The sequence below is a fragment of the Thermobia domestica genome, chromosome 8 (genome assembly GCF_964235325.1).
Source record: "Thermobia domestica chromosome 8, izTheDome1.hap1.1, whole genome shotgun sequence".
Lineage (NCBI taxonomy): Eukaryota > Metazoa > Arthropoda > Insecta > Zygentoma > Lepismatidae > Thermobia > Thermobia domestica.
Window position 1 is genome coordinate 24544433 of NC_137461.1, and position 26431 is coordinate 24570863.

The 26431-nt window shown below is 36.5% G+C and overlaps 1 protein-coding gene across 1 annotated transcript in view; it reads left to right on the top strand.

Annotated features, from left to right (window-relative positions):
- LOC145691587 (uncharacterized) overlaps positions 1-26431 on the top strand; it is a 33021-nt gene that overhangs the window by 4003 nt on the left and 2587 nt on the right. Inside the window, exons 2-3 of the mRNA XM_081766993.1 lie at positions 4828-5103; positions 21462-21573. Coding sequence (XP_081623119.1) covers positions 4833-5103; positions 21462-21573 — 383 coding nt within the window. The 5' untranslated portion in view covers positions 4828-4832. The remainder of the gene's footprint in view (positions 1-4827; positions 5104-21461; positions 21574-26431) is intronic.

Sequence of the window (26431 nt, forward strand, 5' to 3'; positions counted from 1 at the left end):
ACGAAAATAAGAAAAAAAATCAAACTTAGACAATGCCCATTCCGTAACATTTTGCACTAATACAACGTAAACTTTACAATAATTGTGATAGCAGTCATAGTAAGTTTTTACTTTTATAGGTTGGGTTGCTGTATGCAGAATTTTTGTGAAGACTGGTACGGAACGGTCTCGTTGTTATACGTACAATAGTAGAGTAATAAATTCTCGATCTACGGTATGTGTATTCAGTCAGACAAATGAGAGTACAAAGTCGATGACTAATTTAAGTTATTTTAATGTGTTGACGTGATTTATTTATTTTGTGCTTTCGAGTGACGGCGTAAAAGCGAAAAAAATCTAAGTGAATTCGAAATTTCAGCGAATTTCGACATTTCATAGCCCCTATATACCGAAAAAGTTATTTTGAGTCTCTGCCCGTCCGTTCGTTTATGCCAGTTTATACATCGTCACTCGCTTAGAGGCTATATCTTTGAACAAAAGGTGGCTCGTAAAGGGAGTCTTCTTGCGGATGACTACTTGCGACCAATGTTCATATTTCATCAGTGGCGTCGACTTACGCAATTCGCAAGAGCACGTGAACCACCAAGTAATGCTGCTGTTTGTTGCTCCTTAAGATATTTAATAATATTTATAATATTATATTGTCGTTAGGTTGCTCTGTGTGTAGCACAGAAGGAAAACACGGGTAGCTGAGGGGAGGAACTGAGATCTCCTGACGTTCAAATCAAGATTTGCACGAGCAGCGTTGACAGCTGTTGTTGACTTGGGGGCGCGTTGGCTCAGTGGTAGAGCGTTCACCTCCGGTGCTTGGGGTCCCTGGTTCGATTCCAGCTCGCGCCGTGTGGATTTTGTGGTGGACACACACCGTGCTCGCGGGTTTTCTCGGGATCCTCCTGTTTCCTCCCACTTTCTTCATTCCACCATTTCATTCATTTCTCATCTTCACCGTCTCCTTTAGCCTCACCGGCAAGGTGACCAGAACTTTTACTTTCAAAAACGGGACGCATAGGAATCGGCGACGGTGGGGGGGGGGATTCCACATTGCATTTTGGGACTCAGCAGTGTTTTCAATTTACAAAATACACAAGTAAGAATGATAACACAGCGTTTCTAACTTAAGTACCACCCAACAATACTTTTAACTACTTCAACACTCAGAATTCCTACTCAATTCCCACTTGAACCACAGAACACTCAATTCTCATTTGAATATTCAGAAGTTCTAGACACGGCTGAACCTTCCCAATGAGTGTTGGTACGGAAGAGTGTAGAATTAGCATTGACCATTTATATTTCGAGTAATAATTACGGGGTACCTGGGTCATATTTGCTTAAAAACGGGACATTTAGGCGTCCCGTTTAAGAATCAGAAAAAAACGGGACAACGGTTGAAAATAAGGGACTGTCCCGGCTAAAACGGGACGTCTGGTCACCTTGCTCACCGGCATACCGTGGGACATAAAACTTGAAGATTTCATTTCATTTCACAAGGGATAGTTACCTCTTCGGGGTGAATTTTCTTTAAAAAAAAAAAAAAAAATCTGAAATACGAATCACGCGATTTTGTTATTTTATAAAGTAATGTTTCATTGGAATTCTAGTACAGTTGCGTAAGTCATTTCATATGGAAAAATCTACAAGTGGTATGCTTTTGCGGAAAGCTTTCTTGGGGTAAAATTTTCCGAAAATGCCTTGTCATTTTGTTAGTAATTCACAAGAATAACGGCCGGATGCACAATGTTCGCGTAACTCCTGGTTGAGCGTAGCCGCACTTCTTCGGAATTAAGCCGTAGTCCGTTGCACAATCAGTTCAAGTGTGGCTTTGTTAAGCAGGAGTTTCTATGGATCCGGCAATATTTCAACGTAACTTTGACATTTCGATTTTCTTCTTTCAGCATTTGTGTCCTATGATTGGTTCAGGGAATGGTCTATGATTGGTGTTCGTATGTGGTGGAAGTGAAGCAAGAGGTCTAGCAATGAGTATGGATACTGAAAGTAGGAAAAGAACTGCAAACTTTTCGCAGTCTGAAGTAGAACTGCTATCAGCCGGTTGCACAATGTTCGCTTAACTCCTGGTGTCTAATCGTATTTTTTTTTCTTTCAAAACCATCAACAGTATAAGTAAGGCGGCATCTGCAATCCTACCCAGCACTCAGGTAGAATTTTATGAACAACGAAGCATCGAATGCTCAAGAAAACCCCGCTGAGTGGTAGTTCATCTGCCGCCTAGATTTATGCGGTTTTTTAAGCTTCGCTTTGCGTGAAGCCAACATTGTGCAACGTAAAATATACCGTAAGCTGAGCTTAAGCTGTTAAGCGGACATTGTGCAACTGGCCGTAAGTTTTATTAATAATTGTAGTATAAGCAGGGGCGGCTCTGTAATGTAGTCAGAAGTCGTGTATCTCTCCATGAATACGAAGAATAATAATGAATAAAAATAATTATGAACATTTATTTTTGATTAGGAATAAAAAAAAGTTCAAATAAAATATTTAGATAGTGTAATATGGAGTCTGTAACCTGATTGATATCCACAAGAGATTTGGCAACAGTGGAAGTCTTGACGCTTGATGTTATCCACTGTTCATATGTTCACATGACTTTGCATTAGCATGCCTCACAAAGCAGCTTTTTAAATGTCTACCCTTACGTACAATGTAATCACACTGTTCACGTGACTAAAAATAAGTTTTCTACCTACTTCCTTGTAGCCGGCGCAGCTAGAAAGAGGAGAGACGGATTGTTAGGTAAAGCTTCTGAGCCTGTGCTGTTTTCCGTGCTCTGTTGGATGAAGCCAGAGCACCTGCCTGTCGCGTGAAAAGGCCAACTCATATTGTTTCAAGGACGAAACGACTACGCAGTACATCTTTTATGCGTTCTTTGCTACTTTCAGATAAAAATATTATGAAGAAAACATAACATACTTTATTAATGTACTACACAATTTCAGAATTTAATAACACCTGATGCATGTTAGCCTTTTTTGTGCAATAATTTAGAAAATAAACGAATATTACTGAACTACATTTTAAATTATTGATTTACTTCGGAGATGTTACTGCGAAGCGATATACAAATATGTATATGTTACAGTTGTAATTCGAATAAATAATCATGAAATACCAATTATCCCGTACCGTTGTAGGGCGAGATCGCTGATAAATGATCGTAACTTTTTAGCACGATGCCAATGGTACCGTAAGCATGCAACATGGACGCTAATGACTACAGATGAATGATATGGCATTTACCTTATTTCAAAGGTTTGGTTTAGCCGTGGTTTGTTTCTGGCGCACGCCCAAATAAGGATATGAACCGTGAAACATGCCAGCCCAGCCGTGTTTTCTGCCCAGCCGTGAAACATGTGGTGATATGTCTGTAATGGTGTGAGCTGCGATATCCTGGGTTTTAGTGGATCCTGTGTTGACGCTTACCAATTTCGTGACTGCCCTGATTATGTTGCCATATTTGAAGACCATGTGCATCGGAAGATCGAGATGTTGTTTCCAGTTAATGATGCAATATACTAGGATGATAATGTGCCTATTGACCGTTGGAGTTATTACGGCGTTGTTTGAGGAGCATCGTCTTGAACATCTACCATGGTCTTCCCAATCCCCGGTTCTAAATATAATTGAATATCCTTGGTCCGTTTTGAACATATGAATTCGGCGCAGAATTACCCCTCTAATTGAGACAGTACATAAAAAACAGAATGATATTTCAATTGCTACTATTCAAGTCCTCCATGTCTCTTTTCCGTGTTACATCAGAATTATTCTGAGAGTGAAAGATAATCCAACGTTATATTGAAAGAAAGTGATGGAAGATTTATATAGTTTTCTTTAGATGTTTCCATTATTCTGATAACTATCTGTATATTTGAATATTACGAGGAGCGTCCAATAAGGTATCTACGTAGACAGGAAGGGAGTGACGGAGCATAAATGACGCCTGACACGCACACCAAGCAGGGGCGGATCCAGGACCAACTTCTGGGGGGGGCGGTGGGTTGTCATACTGTTACTTTTAAGGCCTCCAAACTTTGGAATGGATTTTATTTATATATATAAAATAAAAAAGTTTACCCTTCTGGGGGGAGCGATTGCCCCGATCGCCCCCCTGGATCTGCCCCTGACGCCAAGTCTATTGTGGGAAATCCCGCGGCGCAATTTCAGGTCAGTCAGAGCAACGTAGACACCACGAACATGTTAAGTTTGTCATTGCTAACTGTAGTTTCCATATGTTGAATCATCCTCCATACAGTCTAGATATGGCCCCTAGTGATATTCTCTTCCAAGAGCTGAAGAAACACCTGCTGAGACAACTTTTTTTTTTTTTTTTTTGTGGCGAACAATGAGTTCCAACAGACTGTCTCCCAGTGGTTTGCAGGCCATGACAAAGACTATTTTTTTCTCTGGTATTTCTTCGCTGCCCACAAAGTGACGACGGCGCATAGACTTCCATGGGAACTACATCGAAGAACAGTGATGGACAGGTGAGCCTATCTGCATTCCTTCCTGCAGTGGCGTAGGGAAGGGGGGGGCCGGAGGGGCCGGGCCCCCCCCAAGAGGTCCGACAATGTACTTTAGTACTTTGATGTATGTAATTTTTTTTATATATTTTTATGTTTATATATTTTTTTGTTTGTAATTTTTCTATATGTACCTATAACAGCACTTGGGCCCCCCCCCCAAACACACATCCTGGCTATGCTACTGGTCTAGGTAGATAACTTATTAGACGCTCCTCGTATGTCAACTTATTCGCTTGTATCCTGGACAGTGTTTTTTTTTAAACTTTTTCTTTTCGTTTGTAATTACCAGAAAATATGTCTGCTGAACACACTGAAGACATCACAAGGATAATATTAACTGGCGCCCACTCCACAGGAAAATCAACGCTGTTGGAAGATATTTCTCAACTGTTTCCAAAGCTTAAAAAGGAGAAGGAAATCGCAAGACAGTACATCAGAAACAGCAACATTGATTTTAATATTTTCAAAGAACCACGCAAGCACGAAAACGAGTTCTATGCAGTGAATTTGGAAATACTTCGACGACAGCTTGAGCTGGATATTGCAAATACTGAAGCTAAACAAGGTAAGCATTGTGATACGAGTACCGTTCATTGTTATATTTGAGCATATCAATCAATACGTTTTCTCCACTAGTACTATCCATTGTATTGCTTTTAAACTTTCATAATTTAGGGTCAATACTGCGGGTTACGTTTCTTTCAATATAACATTACTATGGTAGTCACTGTGAGAGCAAGGAATTGCACAAAAAAAAAAAAAAAAGGAAATTTCCTCAAATTTTTCGGTATTCATAATTTATTATTATTATATGAAAGCATAAGAGAAAGAGAGAGAAAGAACGAACACTTTCAAATAATATTTTGAGTTACGTAATTTGATAAGAACTAGTTCGACCGGACGTTCCGGACTCGCAGTCTGATCGGAAGTAAGTTGGTTCTCTTCAGTTAATATACAGTACATGCAGGCCCGTATTTTATTTATTGTGCGCCCCTATGCTCTAAATAATTTTCCGCCCCGCCGCACAAACTTATGTCTCAAACAAGGAAACAAGCCATGATTTTGCAGTTAAGTAGCAGTTTGGGTATTACAAGCTACAAAAGTTACCACGTAATTTTAAATGGCCTAATTCTTTCGATTCCTTCTTGTTTTTGCCTATTCCTGTTTCGCCTACTAGCCTCGCAGCAATATTTATCAAGATTTATACGATATCAAGATTATAGGCGAAACAGGAATTCATGTTTTGCTTATTCCTGTTTCGCCTACCATTAAGACAAAGGGAATTTTTTGGTCTAGGGATTTTAGCTGTATATGAATCCAAGATATTGATTTAATGCAATTCACCAAAAGAAGTAAATACGTTTTGGCATGAATTAAACTAAGTGATCAGTATTAAGAGAAATGAAAAATAGAGAAGAGCTATGTTATTGAACATGTTCGTTTGTTTGTACATTTTTTCTGTCGTACTCATACCTAGGGATGCGCACGAGACAAGATTTGTGGCTGTCTCGTCTCGAAAATGTGCTCTAAAAGTGACGTCTCGACTCGAAAAATGTATATTTTTCTATTGGAAGAGCCGTGTCTCGACTCGAATTTTGTCAGAAAAATCCTGTCTCGACTCGTCTCGTGCGCATCAATTTAATCCATTAAACCTATAACTGTAGATTTTAATCTTTCTTTCAAAGTATTAATGCGATGATCTAAGCGTTTGTACTTCAATTTATGCACTTTTGGCCGTTCCTTATTTCAAGTAACAACATTAGACTTTCATTCTCCTGCTGTCCTTGTTTCAATAACTCCAATAATGTAAATATATTAGGGTGATCATGAGACAATTTTTTATTCAGTTTTGAATGCTATCCCTCAACACTGTCAGTCGTTCTTGCCCATTTGTCACATTTGTTAATATTTTATACAGGGTGAATAGGGTAACTAGGGTATGAAATTTTGTTCACTTAGCTATTCCACTGTTCATTGGTAAAATCTGACAAACCAACTCTGTACTTATTATACTCTGTACTCGTACTACGAAAATCTATGGCTTGCACTACGATAGCAATGACCTCCCGAAATTATTATTATTATTATTATTATTATTATTATTATTATTATTATTATTATTATTATTATTAATAATAATAATAATAATAATAATAATAATAATAATAATAATAATAATAATAATAATAATAATAATAAAACTAAATATCACTGTGTTATGCCTTACAACAAAGAAATGAACGTATGTATAAACCTTTGGAAGTGGTTGAATTGGATCCTCGATTACTCTTTTCGTCATTTTATCCAGTAAACGTCTGGCTTCAATTTACGTTCCTTGCGGCTCGTGCGGATGTATAGGCATACCTGACGATTGTATGAGTTCATCTGCAACAAGAACTACAGTGGCTTTGCATGCAAGTGTACATTTCGTGTAAGTCTTCTCACCGCCTGTTAATCCGATCGTAGGCGGCACTACAGTGGGTGCAATGGGTGCAGCTGCACCCACTTTAACTTCGATTTTCAGATTTCTTACATTTTAATCCTTTCTATTTTGTATATTTCTTGTTTCCTATGTTTGTATATTGTATTTGAGTGACTTCTTAAGTCTGTTTTTCTAGTTTTCTTTTTAGTAAAACTTAGGGATTATTTTTGAGATCTTAAGGCTCAATAGTCCAGAGCGTTTTGGCAACAATGTTAGGATGTGTTATCCCATCCTAGCCTGCACCCACATTACCAAAATCCTGGCGCCGCCTATGAATCCGATATAAATAATATTTATATTCAAAAACTTTGCCTACACGCTTAGTGTTAGCGAAGTTCGTCATAACTATGAGGATAAAGACACTTGTTACAAAAATATTCTCCCAAAACACTCAGAAAACAATTCTATCTATAATTTTAAAAGATGTGCGGTACGGGCCCAGGAAAAAACGTAGCAAATTTCTGAGCTTTTATGCGTAACTTGGTTACACATCTAAATGATTTGCTGTCATTACATATCATTACATATCTAAATGATGAAAAGGTTAAGAGAACTACCATATATGGAAGTAAATGTATTGAAACAGTTTTTAATTGGTATACGCCACATCTTAAATCACAACGGGATAGACTAATCATGTTGCATAATATTGCCAACACTACAGAATTACCGACTGATAAGGAAAAATATAAAAGTGCTAAAAAAAAAAGATATATACAGAAAACAGATAAGCAGAAAAAATTACTGCAGATGAAAACTTTATAAATAATTCAAAGAATAAACATGCAGCAGCTAGGTATATAATTAATAAGGAAGTTGGAAAATGCACTGTCCGAGACTCATACCAGTATCGGTAAACGAGTTCAATGAATATTTTGTAAATAACAGAACAGAATTAAATGATGAATCAAAAGATGAAAACTGTTTCTCCGAAAATCAAGATTTTGACTTTTGAGTAATTTTTCTCATGGACTGCAATTAATACCAGAACAGTTTCATTAACCGTTAGTAAAATGAGACCTTCCAACATTGAGTCATTTTTCTCATGGACTGCAATTAATACCAGAACACTGTCATCAATCTTTAGTAAAGTGAGACCTTCAAACAGTGAGAATTTCTATGGAGTTTCTAAAAACTTGTTAAAAAAAGTAATTGATGTTATAATTGAACCTTTTGTTTAAATATTTAACTGGATGCTTTTAGAGGGAATCTTCCCTGACTGCCTTAAATCGACAACCACTGTAGCCATACATAAGAAAAACGATAAAAATAAATCTAATAACAATCGTCCTATATCCTTAGTGCCAATTATATCCAAAGTTTTTGAGTAATGTATTCAAAATCAAGTATTAAACTATCTAGAAACGAATGAACTGATCCATACTTCGCAATTTGGATTTAAACCGGGATTTTCCACGACTAAGGTTGTGGAAAATAAAGTAACACATAGACAAATTTGAAAGTAATTTATATACGTGTGCAACACTGTTAGATCCGAGTAAAGCTTTCGATATAGTGTCAAAGGATTATTGGTTGCAAAATTATATTATCATGGTATCAGGGGAATCGAGTTGTCATTAATGAAGTCCTATCTTAGTAATAAACGACAGGCTGTAAGTATCGCAAGTGAAAGGTCAAGTATTTTTTATGTAACGTCATGAGTGCCTCAGGGGAGTGTATTAGGACCTTGCTTTTTCTTATCTATGTAAATGACTTCTCAAGTTTTCTACCTTGTAAATCTGTTTTATATGCTGACGACACAACACTTCTAAGTACAGATAATACCTTAATGGGAGTTAAAATTAAGAATAACGAAACATTAGAAATGCCATTAACATGGTTAAAGTATAACAAACTTTATCTCAATTAATCTAGTACAGAAACCGCTCTGTAAACAATTACAGTTAAAATTTATTGACCGAATAACGTCAATTCTGGCTGCCAATCGATTACCTTAAAATTTACGGTATAAAATATGGTAATAGGGCATAAATACAGCTTTTTATGGCCTATAACCATTAATTTTACAGTAATACCGGAAATTTTAGAGTAATCAATTGGTAGCCAGAATTGACGGTAATCGGTCAGTAAATATGACTGTAATTGTTTACAGTGCATTCATTTTTATTTTGGTAATCACGTGACTGCCATTCTGTAAAACTTCTGGGAATCTATCTAGATCCAAATCTAAATTGGAATGTACAGCGGGGGACACTTCTAAATGGTACACCTTAGCCGTAAATCTCCATATGGCTGTACTATTTAGAAGTGTCCCCCGCTGTACATATTGAAAATTTATGTAAAAGACAATATAAATAGAATATTGTTTTTAATTCGCAAACTAAGGACAACCGTTACTGAAACTGTGCTTCCTACAACATAATAAACTTTCTTTCATTGCCATTTACAGTACAGTATGTTATTGTGGGGCAGGCCTGTAGCCAGCCCGAAAATGTAGAGAGGGTGCCGGTGGAAGTTAGGGGGGGGGCGATCCAAAAAATATTAGTTCATCCCATATTATAGTTCATTTACAAGCCTACCGTGAAAATTTTAGAAGGGGGCTGTAAAAATATGAGGGGGCGGCCACCTAGACCCCCTGGATACGGGCCTGCTGTGGGGTAATTCATAGGGTGCTCAAATTGTCTTCAAATGACAGAAGAAAGTTACAAGAGCAACATGAAGACCATTCTTTAAGCAAATGCAGATAATGAAATTTCTTCCTTGTACATTTTTAGATGCCTTATGCACGTTAGAGAAAATCAGAATCGCAATAATGTTCATTCATAATACAAGAGGTAAAGATAATTTAAATACCCCACATATTAGACTAAATACAACCCAAAGGAACAAAAAATATACTGGCATGAAACTGTACAATGCATTACCAGTACATATTCGAAGGATGTGTAATGTCGATTTTGAAAATCAATGTAAAGCATTTCTTGTAAATAATCTTATTTATTAGTATTAATGAATTTGAAGAAAAATGCAAATTATAAGAATCTGATTTTTGTATATTACTGACGCTGTCTATTACAACATTAATACAATAAAAAGGTATTCTATTCTATTCTATTTTCTGGCACACACGAAGTTCAACACAAGACTAACACACACGTTATATTCCCGCTGGCTCATTATTCGATTCAAATGTAAATATATTCTGAGATTCTGATTTATTCTCTCCCCAATGAAACGCCAATCAGAGAACAGTATTTATTTCCACTAGCTAGGATGATTTTTGGTAAAAGTGAAAATACGTACATCTACTTATCCCCTTTGTTGTTCGTGTTGTAGTTATTTAAATCGCTACTATTGATGTATTTTCGTGAATATTAAATTATTTTACAAAATAACTCAATTCACATTAAAAATAAAATTCTCAAGAAGAATCCCAAACTTAAAAATATCCCTTCATCTTAACAGTAGGCGAAACAGTAATAGGCAAAACAGGAATTCCTGTTTCGCCTACAATTTTGATAACGTAGAAATCTTGATAAATATTGTTGGAAGGCTAGTAGGCGGAACAAAAATAGGCGAAACAGGAAGACACCATTCTCTCAATGATGATTATATTGTGGTGTTCTGCCCGAAGGTAGGTGTTTAACCCGAAGGTTCCTGGGCAAGGTGAATCCATGGTAATTTGACATTGCCTTCTATGAGATGATGATGACGTTCCCAGGAAGGGGGCGAGATTTTAAAAGTAATCGAAAACAACATATATTAATGTTGAATTCATAGTTTTGGAGGTTGCTGAGTTTAACGGTATCAGTTTTCATGATGTTCATCCCACCTTTTGGGGTGTGGGTAGGAGAGGATGACTTTTTTAAAATATACGGATAACCTAGTTAATTAGTAACTACTGTACTAATTAGTACTAGTACTATAGCTAGCTAATTAGTAACTAGAGCGAATTAAATACATTAGCATATTTTCCCGCACTTACGCGGGACTCTGCGGGTTGTTAGTTTTCAATATTACTTCTTTGTGAATTTCTAAAAAAATCCAAAATTTTGCCGCCCCTAAATTCTCCGCCTTGTGCTCGAGTACAGAATAGCACTTACCTAAATACGGGCCTGAGTACATCCCCAGCTTATGTCAGGAAGGTGTTCCAACCACAGCCGTCTTCAGAACGTCATTTTCAGTACTGTCTCATTTTAGGTTGTCTTCAAGACGATTTACAACTAATACGAACGTAGTTTCCCGCTCCTCTTAAACGTTTATCCATGTTAGTATGGTGTTCGGCGATGACAAGATATTGTTAAGTTCAGAGTTGTGTAAATTCAATCATATTTAATTTTTCATCATTTCAGATGTATTTTTCTCCAAAACTCACTGATTACTATGAAAAATTGTACATACGGAGTCATTGACAACCTTATTTTAACATATTACGTTTTGCAAACAGCATAAATCAAGTCGATTTCATATGCCTACTACTCAGTGTCTACTACACAAAATTTCGCAGATATCAGGCGGGAAACTTCCAAAACTTTTAGAACAAAGAAACGCGATTTTCTGAAAGCTAAAATTATTGAACTTGAAGATAATAGTAAAAATAAAAATATCCCGGACATGTATAAGGGAAACAACGAATTTAAGAAAGGCTATCAACCTCGTGCTTATATATTAAAGAAATCTGACGGTGCAGTTCTCACTGATACGGATAGCATCTTAAATATGGAAAGATTTCTTTGACGACTTGCTTAACACGCAACCAAAAACTAGTGTACGTGGAGAAAAGGAGATACACGCCGCAGAACCATATATTCCAGAACCCAACCGAATAGAAGTAGAAACCGCTATAAAGAAATTAAAGAAACACAAATCTCCGGGTGTAGATGAAATTCTGGCTGAGTTAATTTTAGCTGGAGGCGAAAAATTGTGGAACAAGATACACAAACTCATCCTCCTTATGTGGAACAAGAAAGTATTGCCGCAAGAGTGGAAAGAATCAATCATTGTTCCAATTTACAAGAAAGGCGACAAAACTGACTGTAATAATTATCGAGGCATTTCTCTTCTGTCAACATCCTATAAAATCCTTTCAAATATTCTGTTAGCAAGACTGACCCCATACGCAGATGAAATTATTGGAGATTATCAGTGCGGATTTAGACGAAATCGATCAACTATCGACCAAATATTTACCATTCGCCAAATACTCGAAAAAAAGTGGGAATACAATATCCCGGTACATCAAGTATTTATTGATTTTAGAAAGGCGTACGACTCGGTTAGGAGAGAAACATTATACAACGTTCTTACAGAACTTGGAATACCGAGAAAGCTAATTAGATTAATTAAGGTATGTTTAAATGAATCCCAAAGTAAAGTCCGGGTAGGAAAATTTTTGTCCGCGAGCTTTCACATCGAAAATGGCCTGAAACAAGGAGATGCGTTGTCGCCATTATTATTTAACTTTGTTCTGGAATACGCTATAAGGAAAATCAAAGATAGCAACCAGGGCCTAGAGTTGAACGGTATTCACCAGGTTATGGCATATGCTGATGATGTAAATTTAATAGGGGATGATAGGAGAACAATAGAGAGAAATGCAGAGATCTTATTAAACGCTTGCAGGGACATGGGTTTAGAAGTAAATGCAGAGAAAACTAAATACATGGAAGTGCGTCGGAACCGTAATACAGCAAATTATGGATGCGTTAAAATATTAAATAATACTTTTGATAAAGTGGATAGTTTCAAATATCTAGGATCAATATTAACAGAGGAAAATCATATCCACAAATAAATTAAATGTCGATTAAAAGCAGGGAATTCGTGTTACTATTCGGTTGAAAATCTCTTGTCGTCGCGAATTCTGTCGAGGAATTTGAAGCTTAAAATATACAAAACGATAATCATGCCTGTTGTTTTGTATGGCTGCGAAACATGGTCACTTACTCTGAGGGAAGAACATAGACTGAAAGTATTTGAGAACAAGATCCTGAGACGAATATTCGGACCCAAGAGGAACGGGAATGGGGAATGGCGGAAACTTCATAACGAGGAACTACATAATTTATACGGTTTACCCAACATTGTTAGAGTCGTCAAGTCTAGGAGGCTTAGGTGGGCGGGTCATGTAGCTAGAATGGAAGAAAGTAGAAACGCTTTCAAAGTCTTGACTGGAAGACCAATCGGAAAACGACCATTAGGTAGACCTAGGCGCAGATGGGAGAACAATATTAAGATGGATCTCGCAGAGATTGGAATCCAAAGTAGAAACTGGATGCAGTTAGCTAAGGATAGAAGTCAGTGGAGAGCTTTTGTGAACGCGGCATTGAACCTCCGGGTTCCATAGGCCATAGAGTTAGTTAGTTAGTTACTACTCAGTGTTCGAAGTGGAAAAAAAGCAGAGACAGTATGTTTAATTACGATTTTAACTCGACATACCAGCTATCTAAATGTTAAAATACAGTATGGGTATGTTGCCTAACAGATTGCATAATGACTGAAAACCACTGGAGCTCTCTTTAGTTACGGGAGTGGGGAACTTTGATCCCTTGCTAACAACTTTCTGAAAAAAAAAAATTAAAATATCCCTTATGTTGTATTATAGAGAATTGTACACAAAAATTCTCAAAAACCGAGTTTTTATATGAACTATTTACTGCGGGAACGGCCCTGGACCCCACTTGACTGAGGGATATTTCAAACCCCAGAGGAACCTCCCCCATAACAGACAACTCCTAAATCCGCTCATGCTCAAAACACGACATTTATATGAATTAGGAAGACATACACATACACACGAAAGGAACAATTCAATATGGCACATCAAAATATAAACCAGATGAACTTCTTTGAAGACACCTCATTTTAAAAACAAAAGGTAGAAAAAGATAACGCATAGCTATTCTTTAATCACTATGGGGGCGCGGTGGCTCAATGGTAGAGCGTTCACCTCCGGTGCTTGGGGTTCCTGGTTCGCTCGAAGGTAGGTGTTTAACCCGAAGGTTCCTGAGCAAGGTGAACCCATGGTAGTTTGACATTGCCTTTTATGGGATGATGATCACGTCCCCAAGAAGGGGGCGAGATTTTAAAAGTAATCGAAAACAACATATATTAATGTTGAATTCATAGTTCTGGAGGTTGCTGAGTTTAACGCGCCGTGTGGGCTTTGTGGTGGACAAACACCGTGCTCGTGGGTTTTCTCGGGGTTCTCCCGTTTCCTCCCACTTTCTTCATTCCATCATTTCACTCATCTCTCATCATCACTCCTTTAGCCTAACCGGCATAACCGTGTAAAACTTAAAGATTTCATTTCTTCTTCAATTACTATGTGTAAAAATGAATTTATTAAAGGTATTTAGTACCTACACTCCCGTGACGGTGTGGTTTGATCCCTAAAAACCCAGAGATGGTACCTTCACCACTGAAAAAGGAGAGGCGCGGATGGCACACCAGCTCATACCGTCTCACTTCGACCACTGCTGCTATAGTCCAGGAAATCTAGAGCAATTATACCCTTAACTTGGGCAAAATTGCAATAGAAGCTTTTAAAACAGTTTTTTATTCAGGAATCATTACTGAATAACATATTCAAAATCCCACAAAATCGGACCACGGGAACACTCCCAAAAACGGTTTTCAAAATGGCGGAACATGATTTAAAAACCTTGCGTCCATCTTGCAATTTGTTTCTGTATCTCGGTTTCCTGTAATCCGATTTTGACGATTGTTTTTTTTAAATCAAAGGTCATTTTACGTACTATATTTTTTATTAGGAGCACTGATGTCCTATCTCGTACAGTTTCTTGTGAAAAACGACATTTAATTTTAAAAATCATAATTTCTTACATTTACATCTTAAATAATTGTCTGTACCTCGGGTATCTGCAATCGGATTTACATGAAACATGTTTTAAATAAGAGCTACATATAAATGCTAAAGTTTTTAATAACGACACTTTTCTCCTATCTTACACCGTTTCGTGTAAAAAACTATTAATTTACAATCAACGTATTTTTTATTTATTTATTTAATCATTTGATAAAGCTCAATAAATTAAAATATTATTGCCACTTCACTGTGTTTTATATGTGTGAGAATGCTAACAATGTAATTCATTTAAAAACTCGTATAACTCGTTTGTGCTTATCCTTTTGTATGCATAAAGTAAAACTTTTAAACTTAATCCAGCTTTCGTTTGTACCCAATAGTATTTTAAATAAAACTACATATATCAACACTATTCTACAGCAACTGTGTTTCAGGTAACAATGATTAACAGAGTTCATATATCAACTTTTAAATTAAATAAAATGACTTCAAATTATGTATGCGTTAAAAAATTGAAGTTCGTAAAATACAAACACTTTAATGTGAATCATCCTCATCACTGAAATATTCATTATCAGCACGAGTTTGAATATTATCACAACCAGTGATTTGGCAGTCTCCACAAGCAGCTGAACATGGCAATCCTTTACGCCTGCATCCACATCGAAAAGTTGCGCATCTACTCGTACAAGAACACCGTATCATGTTAAGTAGATGCTCTGGAGCTGGTGGCATATCACAAAGTATGGGATGGTAGGAATTATCCTTTATATACCAACCCCACTCTTCAGCCTTCATTTCCCCTTCTGTAGATTTCCAGATTCTTATTTGAAAGTATGTACGAAAGCTATGGTACTTTGTAGACGAATCAGTAGGTGGTAAACGTTCAGGTGTAACAAATGATGTAGCTGCAACTACCTTCTCAAGTAACATTCGATGGCGTAGTACATTTGTGTATTCCAATGAATTGCAGTCATATAACAGAAGCATTGCTTTTCTTCCAGCAGCCTCAATTTCAGACTGTTGACAAGAGTCAGAACAAAATACATTTGCAACTGAACGGATGTCACTATTCTTGAGCAGCTTGTTAAATGCTGAGGACTTTCCAATTGAAAAAATTCGGGACGTTGTGTCACAGCCTGTGAAAGCATGCACATACCAGGAACTCGTATATATCATAACCCAATAATGATTTATGAGGAGAATATCATACACAGGATTGGGAGATTGTCCCCGTCTTATGTCACTGCGATAGTATAACTTGAAATCTGTATTATTTGCATGATACAGAAGCAGAATAAGCAAGTCAGTATCTTTCCCGATGACTGTTGTATTTGCTTTTTCAGATGATGAGGCTGCAGCACGAACTATATCCACATCAGCATCTCCAATCGCATTGTGTACAGTACATCCGCGATCCAGTAACTTTTCAGTTATTAGGTAAATTATTGCCTGTTTGTTTTTTGCATTACCTAAGAATAGTTCTTTCTTGCCAACAAACTTCATGTGAGGATTGAAATTAATATCCTTACTGGTCTTGGTGCAGCGTCTTCTGTGAGTCATATCCTTGATGGTTGGAGAATCACTATAACCATCGAAAACAATTATAGCTTTCCCAAATGTCTTCAGGGTGAAATCTGCATAAGAAGCTGCAATGTTGTCATATGTTTCATTGCTAGGCCATGAAAGCCGATGTAGGAGAGATCCACCGTCCAATACATACTGGTTTGTAAACTGAATGTCTTCAGGTTCTTCCATGTGTACTTTTTTTTGTGTATTTTAGTATCGTATGAGCTAACTGAGACTTGTCAGCTTTCCTCATGACACTCTGAGATTCAAATAACGCAGGAGGATAAGAACAAAGTTCATAACACATCACATCTTCAAGATTCATATCCCCACCAGCAGCAACAGTCATCATTCTCTGAAAGAGAAGTGCTGCATCTATTTGTATATCATCATTAATTCGACTCACAACAGCAGCATCAGATCCTAGAGTTTTTGCTTTGTCGGATCTTTTCCCAGAATATTTGAATACATCATTGCCCATCATGTTTTGAACGATGTCTGTACCAATGGAATTCAGTTCATCAACATTTACTCCAGGATCAGCTATTACACCTGTGACAATGTTAGAAAGATCTGGGCCAGAATTGAATGGAGATATTGATTCTAGTCGGTCAACAACTTTTTTAAATATCATTATTGTCCATAATTCGTCTGCTTTCTCTCATTTCGTTGTGCTGTTCCCCGTTTTCTAACAAAATTTTAGTGTATTCCTGCATTGCCAAGTTATACGTAGAACACACAGACACAGAAAGTAGCCATGTTGCTCTTTGAATCTTTGTAAATTCACTTCCTCGTGTCAGACCTGCTCTACTTTTCAGAGAACGCATTAGTACTTGCTCTATCACTAGATCTGAACCTAATCCGGCCCATACCCTATCACTTCTTCTTATCATAAACTTGCCTTCCTGGAACATTTTGTGACTGGATTTTCAGATTCCAAACTGAACATTTTCTGCAAATACAAATATAATGACTTGAGGTAATTGTGATGTCCAGCTGCTGCAACTATTGGGAGAATCTCCATCACAGATTGCAAATGTAAATCCCATGTGCCAGTCCTATCTGCTGTTATTAAGTTACGTGCAACGTTGATCATTTGCATATACTTTAGCCAAAGTTTACTTGTTCTTGAGAAAGATTGAAGGTGAGTTTTCTTCTAGTCCAAAGCAGTACTGATTTGAGATAATGCCCTAGACAACTCCACGTCCTCAACATGTTGTTTGCCATTTATGATGTTATCAAGTAAGATACAAGCTTCTTTAACTAGATGATGAGGGGGTCCATCTTCATTGCGAGGGAAAACATCTGAAACCAATAAGGTACAAAGAGCTACATCTACTATCATATGCCTCGCATTGCTCGAGAAACAGCTTTTCCAGACATCATATGCAGCACAGCATTTGATCCATAGATTTCTTGAAGTACTTCAGATAATCCTGCACCATTCATCAAAGTGCCACTTGAACTCAAAAGGTTGATCAAAGTATGAAATGTTCCCATCATTAAAACAATATCTTGGAGATCTTGTTGCCCATGGATGATTTGGGAAGCTTTCCAAAATAAAGGCTGATCAAAAGTAATGATACAAGGGATACGTTGTTAATGTGCTAACTTGTTCAAGTACTGCAATGTTGAGAGTATACATGTCATGTCACTAGCTGCCATATCAATGATAGGAAGAAATGTGATTGATGCCACACCAGGATGTGAAACATTTGTTCCAGAATGAATTGTTTGCATAGCTCCTGACCAACTTGGACCTGATCTTTCGGCTGCACATATTTTCCACAGAAGATTTAACCTACTTATAGAGGCAATGGCCAATATTGGAAGTTTGCTGAATGAAATCTCCCTGAGCATGCTTCTTGAATGTCTGTATTCCACAATATCAACCGCTGCAACATTCTTAATGTCACTTTCAGCAATCTTACAGCGTTGAATAATTGGATGGGTCTTGTTCATTGAGATTGTAGCTGCAATCATACCCATCCCATGAAAGGTGTTCTTTCCATCCAAAGTACAAACATTGTGGTCAACATTATCAGCTGCTAGAAGAACTGCAGTGTTGTTGGCAGTATTTAACGAGATATGGCTACCTGCTACTGCAGCATTTCTTTCAAATCTAATTACTTCGGAATATGATGAACAATAACCAAGACTGTGAAGCAAATCAACAAGGTACCTTGATCTAAAGTTGTGATGCAGCTGGATAGCTAAACCAATCTGCAAGGACATAGTAATATTCTAGGACGTATACCTTGTATAATGCTCTGACCAATTGAACCAATTTTTATAGAGGGATCCTTTCCCACAAATAGTTTTGACAACAGTAATTTCAAACTCTTAGGTACGTATTGCAAAGTACTTTCTTCAGTAAGGTCACTTGGAGATGGGTATATATCCACATTAGAAACATTGAGGGATTTCACCTCACTTCTGATTATTTTGACTGCTGCTTCTATTAAGTATATCTTCTGTAATTCAATATCACATTCTTTTGACTTTTGGTGATAACTTTGAAGAATTTCAGTGGCTGTATCAAGTAAAGTGACTACATCTGCCTTTCCACTTCCACCAGAAATAATAATTTTCTCTCCATAATGCTCCAAAAGTTTCCTCTTCATATGTCTACGATCATAAGCACAGCTTCGGTTCCCTTCAAGATATTCTTCCATTTTTGAAATTAGATCTCCCATCAGCAGTTGTTCTTCATCATTATTTTCCAAGTACGAACAAGTCTGAAGGAATGCAAGGTACTGTTCTTCATTACTTTGCTGACCTTTCTTTATGTACTTATTGGAGGAAGAGTATTTACGAGGAATGTTCCTACCAGTTCGAAAATTGACACTACAAGTGTTATGATAGACGCAGTCCGCTGCATGAAGGTCACCACGATAGTGCTCTAAATGTCCTCGTACCTAAAATGACCATTCATCACAACGATTTTCACAGCATTTTTTAACACTTTCAACAAATTCTGACGTACGTACTTTTACATGCTCTGACGGTTTATGCTTCGAAGAAAAGCCCACAAATGTATCGCAAAACAAGCAATGAGTGGCACTACGAATTGGGTCTTCATTTAAACGTGCACTTTTTCTTTGTTTTGTTTCATCACTAGTCTGCCGTTTCTTGACACCAATATCCTTTGAATCTGTAAATCGTTTCCGACATGAAACATGGACACTAATACCAGGAACAGCAACAACATCACTTCTGCGCCTGTGGCTTGCTTCATTTATGCCATTTGCTCCTTTCTGTTTAGCTCTCTCTTGCTTACTGTCCAATTTTTCCTTACATATCACACAATATTCAGACATCTCTATTTTTAAATGTGTAATTTAATCTGAAAACAAAACAGAAAAAAAGCAAATTATAAATAGTTGCTTTTTAAAATATTAAAGCCGTAAAAACAAAAATTAATAATAAAAACAAATTAAGAAAACAGGCAACTAACATTATTTAGACACAAATTAAACATTATTTAGAAATACAGGGTGGCCCAAACGGAGGTATACACCCCTGGATTGATCAAGTATAACATTCTAGCTTATGGGTTTATTAGCTTCGGCTGTTCCGGGCTTAAGGTATAAGTAAAAATACATTAAGAACAAATAATAAAGAAGCTAGGTGATAACAATAAGAAATGGTATGAAATACAGGAGGAGATAAGTACGGAACTGTATACCTACTTTTGGGCCACCCTGTATATTAGAACATTTGGAATAAATTTATACTATTTTTGGGAGGGTTATAATTTTTTCCCCTTATGATTTAGGAAACCTTATGTAGTTATATAATGTCTCCCATGGATGAGTGGTTACACTCGTCACCTTGTGGTGAAGAGGTTCCGGGTTCAATCCCTTGTGTGGTCATGTGGTTCAGATCCCACGTTAAACTGTAGGAACCATCTTCAGACGTCATCATTAACAAAACCGTGAAAATCGGATGAGATGAACCCGAGATACAGAAGAAAATTGCAAGATAGACACAAGATTCTTTAACCATGGTCCGCCATTTTAAAAACCGTTTTTGGGGGTGTTCCCGTGGTCCGATTTTGTCGGATTTTGAATATGTTATTCAGTAATGATTCCTGAATCCAAAACTGTTTAAAAAGCTTCTATTGCAATTTTGCCCAGGTCCAACTGTAAATTGCCTGGACTACTACTACATCAGGTAAAACTCATAAATTCAATAACCACAAAGCATCGCTGAAATCCAACTTTGTCATAGTAGAAGACTCAATATACTTTCTTAAATCAGTCAGTGGTTATTCAGGTTCATTATGGCCTATTTAAAGTCATTGCTATTAACGCTGAAGTTTCGAAAATCAATATGTGAACATGTTAATGTTGGACAGACGAAGTTTTACTTACGTAAGTCAGATATCTACAGGACTAATCACATCTCTGATCTGGTTGGACCAAGCGTGAAATGTCCCAAAATGCACGGAAGACTTATTAAGAAACACTGTCACTATCGGATCATGATAATGAATATACCTATGTATTGTCATTTGGGGCAATATGCATATACAAATAAATCTTGGGCAGATAAATGTTTCCAACTTTCTATGCCATTGTATATTCAGTTGATGTTGAAAAGTCAAATGAATCAGTGAATCTAAAATGAATAAATTATTTCCTAGCTGCATATTATTTTATTTATAATGCATATTTTCTAACATTTTAGTGCATATTTTTATTTTTATTTTTATTTTATTTATGTATTTATTTTCATATACGAGTAAATCTGGGCACTAGTCGCTGTAATTGGATGCAGAACTGTTAGAAATAGTAGGAGAGAAAACAATTGTAGAAGGTAAATTGGCCATTAGCTGAGAAAGAACTGTATCGTGAGGTAGCAGGAAAAAACAAGGGAGGAGCGTAGAAAGCTAGAGTTGATGAATGCTATTAAAACAGAATGTGAAGACGAATAGCTTAGTTGAACACCGTGATACTTGGAAATTTCTCAATCCGAGACTAGTGACCTGCCAATAATGGCAGAATACCTATAATGATTTTGATGACTTTATTACACCTTGTTAAAAAAAAAACTTTCATTACTGCATAATTATTTACAGATTATATTTCTGACAGAGGACTGGATCCAGTTGTATATGTGTGGATGTATTTGGGTTCGAAACGCAAAGAAGAAATTATCAGTACCACAATATTTAAGGAATATGTGCAAAGGTAATCTTGTTGCTATTATTATTAACAACAATAATAATAATAATAATAATAATAATAATAATAATAATAATAATAATAATAATAATAATAATAATAATAATAATAATAATAGGCGCGGTCGTAATTATTCCTTGAATTCGTGTTACAGGATGTTTCAAAATAAGTACGAATACTTTGAAAGGTGTGGAATGTTAAAAAAAAGAAAGAAAAAAGTCGAAGTTGGAAAATTGGTGATAGCTACAGTATTTGGATTGCCACATAAGAGGCTATTAAGAGGTATACCAAATAGTGGAATGGATAATACATTTTGTAACTCCTGGCTCGAAAAACTCAGAAGCAGTCAGACCCCTGCTCAAACACGAAAAGATGAACTTTAAAGGTCCATAGCACTGTAACCGCTTTCCGGATATGCCCTCTGTTGATCCACCAACGATCACTTTAAGACCTCTCCTTACCTGGTTAAGACATCAAAGAACATCTCCAAAAAGGGCCTTTCCCGGATCGCCCTCAGGTCTCAACAATGACATGAGCATCAAGCACTGAGAGGTTCGGATGTCTCGTCCCGAAATCCTCACGGACATCCGGATGATCGTTCAGACTACGACACACAAAAATATCATTCAAAAATGCAAAGTAAACACATTAAATAGAATAATACGGTGATTATATATATATATATATATATATATATATATATATATATATATATATATATATATATATGTGTGTGTGTGTGTGTGTGTGTGTGTCTGTGTGTGTGTGTATGTGTAGAGAGAGAAAGAAGAAAAATAATCACAATACTAAACACTGAAATGGGCGTAGACACTTGACTATTTCCACAAATAATATTACACATTTTCCGAGATAATAGCCCTTTGTATATAGATGAATGAAATATTATATTTGGGGATTCACCACAAACACTTTTCTCACACCACTTACTAATTTACGTGGGGGTTAACATTGTGTGTTAACACTAAAGTAATCCCACAACGTAACTTCCTGGCTGCTGCGAGAAGAATCCGCATCCAGCAAAACAAATACAGGTAGTCACAATGTACAATTAGGACATTGAAGGACCCGGGACTTCACTAAACGTGGGCTAGCCTTTATACCAATCCTTGAGCGGTCACTAAACGTGTGCCCCTTTACTTAATTCTGTAGCGAATTCCACAAGTGTGTTGGCTATCTTCATACGCGGAGAAAAACTCTTAAGGCCTTGTGTAGAGTCATTTTGACGTATGATTAGCGTCATATTAAAGGCCATACTACTGCTGGAAACATATGTTATTCGAACTCTTTAGCATGCTACTAATCACGCGTCATAAAACCCTTAGAGTCGAGGTGTTCCAGGTGTGAGCTGGATTGACAAACTGGTCAATGTTGATAGTTCATTTTAAAATGTAATTAGGTTAAGCTCCTGTATGGATATACAAATTAAATGTCGAAAGAATTTGCATTAATTCACAGTTCACTGGCCAGAATACATAAGGAAGGGTGAGTAGTTCGAGCGTGAGAACTAGATAAAACTGACTGAACGACATTGCTTGTCGACGGTCTGACTAAGTTGCACTTGGTCTGCTCTCGCCTGCCAGTATTTCCATAAATAATTGAAGAAAGCACTTAATTCAGTTCCAAATAACTATAGAACGTAGTCTTTGCATATTAATGAGTAGGGAAGAAACGCTGAGGATCCAAGTAATAGAAATACGATTGTCTTATATGTGGTTCAGATAATTAAAGTGGTCTTTGTTACTTGCTAAAATTCTCTCATGGTGAAAAAAACGTTTCAGATATATGTATGAATGAAAGATGGAAGACTCTCTTGTTCTTGATTCGTGGGAAAGAAATTGAATTATTAGCAGTTCCCACCGAAGGAAAGAAATTATCAGCGTCGGAGAAATAAAGTATAAATTGAAGAATGATTCTTGTCCAATGATCACAAATGTACAAATTAATACATAATTAACAACAACTAAAATGTGTCTTATCCTGTTTATCTCTTTGGAAATAGTTTTTAAAAATAAACATTAATTGTAAATCACATGTAATAAAATATTTGAGTATTTAGAAAGTAGGAGAGGGTTGGAAAAAAGAATTTTAAAAGTTAAAACACTTAATAGCAAGATATATTATAAAACTAAATTGTCTTCTCTCTAGCTAGAGTGCGGAGCCACGCCATGGGCTTCAAATTGCTTTTCGAGAACGTGATTCCCTTACGCATGTAACTTTTATTAACATTTACTAAAGTATTAAAATCTAACATCTGAAATTAAAGATTAATGATGCTAAGTTAAAAGTAAATTATTAGTATGACTTGCAACTATAGTACTCAGGTGAATGAGTGAGGCATTAAGTGTAGACAAAACAAAAGAAAAGGGATCAATCAGCTATATTGCCAGTTCTTCGTAGACGTAAACACAGATGGTCGGAAATCCAGCTGTTAGCTTATCAAGATAAAAGAATAACGTAATACATATTTTTCATCTAATAGTTAAAAGTCTGGAAGGAAAAAGGAAGATTAAAAGAAATGCGTAATTTTTTCGTTGGTCTTCCTCATCGGCAGCTGAAAATAAAATGAAATTCATTTATCGTCTATTTTATTACTGTTTCAACTTAATTTTGAAAACAAATAAAGTACTTCGCTTTCTGGAAAGAAAAATCTATATCAGTATCTCTGAGACGGCTGAAACCTCACAAATAATTAGTGGGTCATGTTGACTTTTGAAGAAAGTCCTCCGTTACATGTGGTACGGTTGAAACCTAAAGATTTATACTCAAAACCTACGACTATGTCGATTTCTGAAGGAAATCCTCTATAGTCGTAGGAATTTTGCTAATAAATTTCAAAAAGTTACGTTTACATGAGTCTCAGTTAACTTTTTCTTTTTTCTATGTTACTATGCCTATTTTGACAGTTATAGTTGTTTTGTCTATTTCTAAAATGATTACTACTACTACAGATCTAGTCTTAGGGATGACAGCAAGTTGTGATTCCAGTATTGTTTCTTATAGCTCTGATTACGTGATCATGATTTACGAATCCTTTTGTTTCTGTTATTGTCTTTTCTGGTACGGTCTTGGTTCTGATTCCTTTGACGTTTCGTGTGGTTATACGCCAGTCTTGATATTTTTGCTTATTATTATAAGAATTACCTTGTTTGTGCTTTTTCAATCTACGATTTGTGGTAGTAGCTGTTTTAGTGCGCTTACGACATCTGTCGTATACAGCCTTCACTTTAGAATTTCACTACTACTACTACTACTACTGGTGTCATTGGATTCTGAATAAGTAGAATCATTATGACGTCTTTTACGAGGTTGGTTCAAAATGCCTATCTCTGATTGGGATATAATTCCTGTATTTAATTTTCACTACAAGTATCTGTCTCTAACTGGGATTCAAATTTTGTTACTTCATTTTCAGCAGGAATGTCTGTAATTGGGATTTAGATTCCGGTGTTCTGTTTTCAGCACTTTCTATATATTGGTTATTTTCACGAAACTCGTCCCGTATAGCGTCTAACTTCTTACCTAATTCTTTCTTTAACTCAAGGAAATTTCTTTATAGTGAGCGAAATTCTCTTCATTTTTGTCTACTTTTTGTTCTAACGTAACGAAATTCTCTTCAAAATGAGCACGGTTCTCTTTATTTCCCTTTTATAATCTAGCAAAATTCTCTTGATAAAGTAAATCTATCTGGTTACCAGATCTAGTTAGTTGCATGACATCTTGAACAAAATAAAATGAACTATCGCTAAAACGTATGATTGGAATCATCTGAAAGAAAACTATTTTTTTAAAAAATTCCTGGTTCTAAGCTGAAAAAGAAATGATATATTAAAGGATTAATCCTATGAATATTTGAGCACCAACAGTCTCGATTCGAATTCCTATAATGGTAACTGTTCGAGCATCAACGGTCTGGACTCGGGTCGTTGTTTTCGGATGTCATTATCCTGTAAGCGTATTCATATCTGTTCGAGCACCAATGGTCTCGATTCGGGTCCCTGTTCGGGCGCCATCTATTCTGTATCCGCTTTTCGGATCTGACCCCCGCTGTTCCACCAACGAGTACTTTGAGGAGATCTGAACTTACCTGGTTAAAACATCAAAGAACATTTCCAAAAAGGAATTACAGATCGGCCTCAGGATCGCCCTCAGGTCTCAACAATGAGATGAGCATCAAGCACCAAGAGGTTCGATATCTCGTCTCTAAATCCTCACGGCCATCCAGATGATCGCTCAGATCACAACACACAAAGATATCATTCACATACGCAACGAAAACACATTAAATAGAATAATACTGTGCTTATTTATTAAATCCAATATATATATATATATATATATATATATATATATATATATATATATATAAGAAAAACAATCAAAACACTAAACACTAAAATGGGTATAGACACTTGACTATTTCCACAAATAAAATTACACTTCATATTTCGTAAGATAATAGCCCTTTTCATCACGCATATAGATGAATGAAAGATTATATTTGGGGGTTCACCACAAACACTTTTCTCACACCACTCACTAATTTACGTGAGGGTTAACACTGTGGGGTAACACTAAAGTAATCCCACAACGTAAATTCCTGGCTGCTGCGAGAAGAATCCGCATCCAGCAGAACAAATACAGATAGTCACAATGTAGAATTAGGACATTGAAGGAACCGGGACTTCACTAAATGTGGGCTAGCCTCTATACCAATCCTTGAGCGGTCACTAAACGTGTGCTCCTTTACTTAATTCTGTGGCGAATTCCACAAATGTGTTGGCTATCTTCATACGCGGAGAAAAACTCTTAGAGTCGAGGTGTTCCAGGTATGAGCTGGATTGAC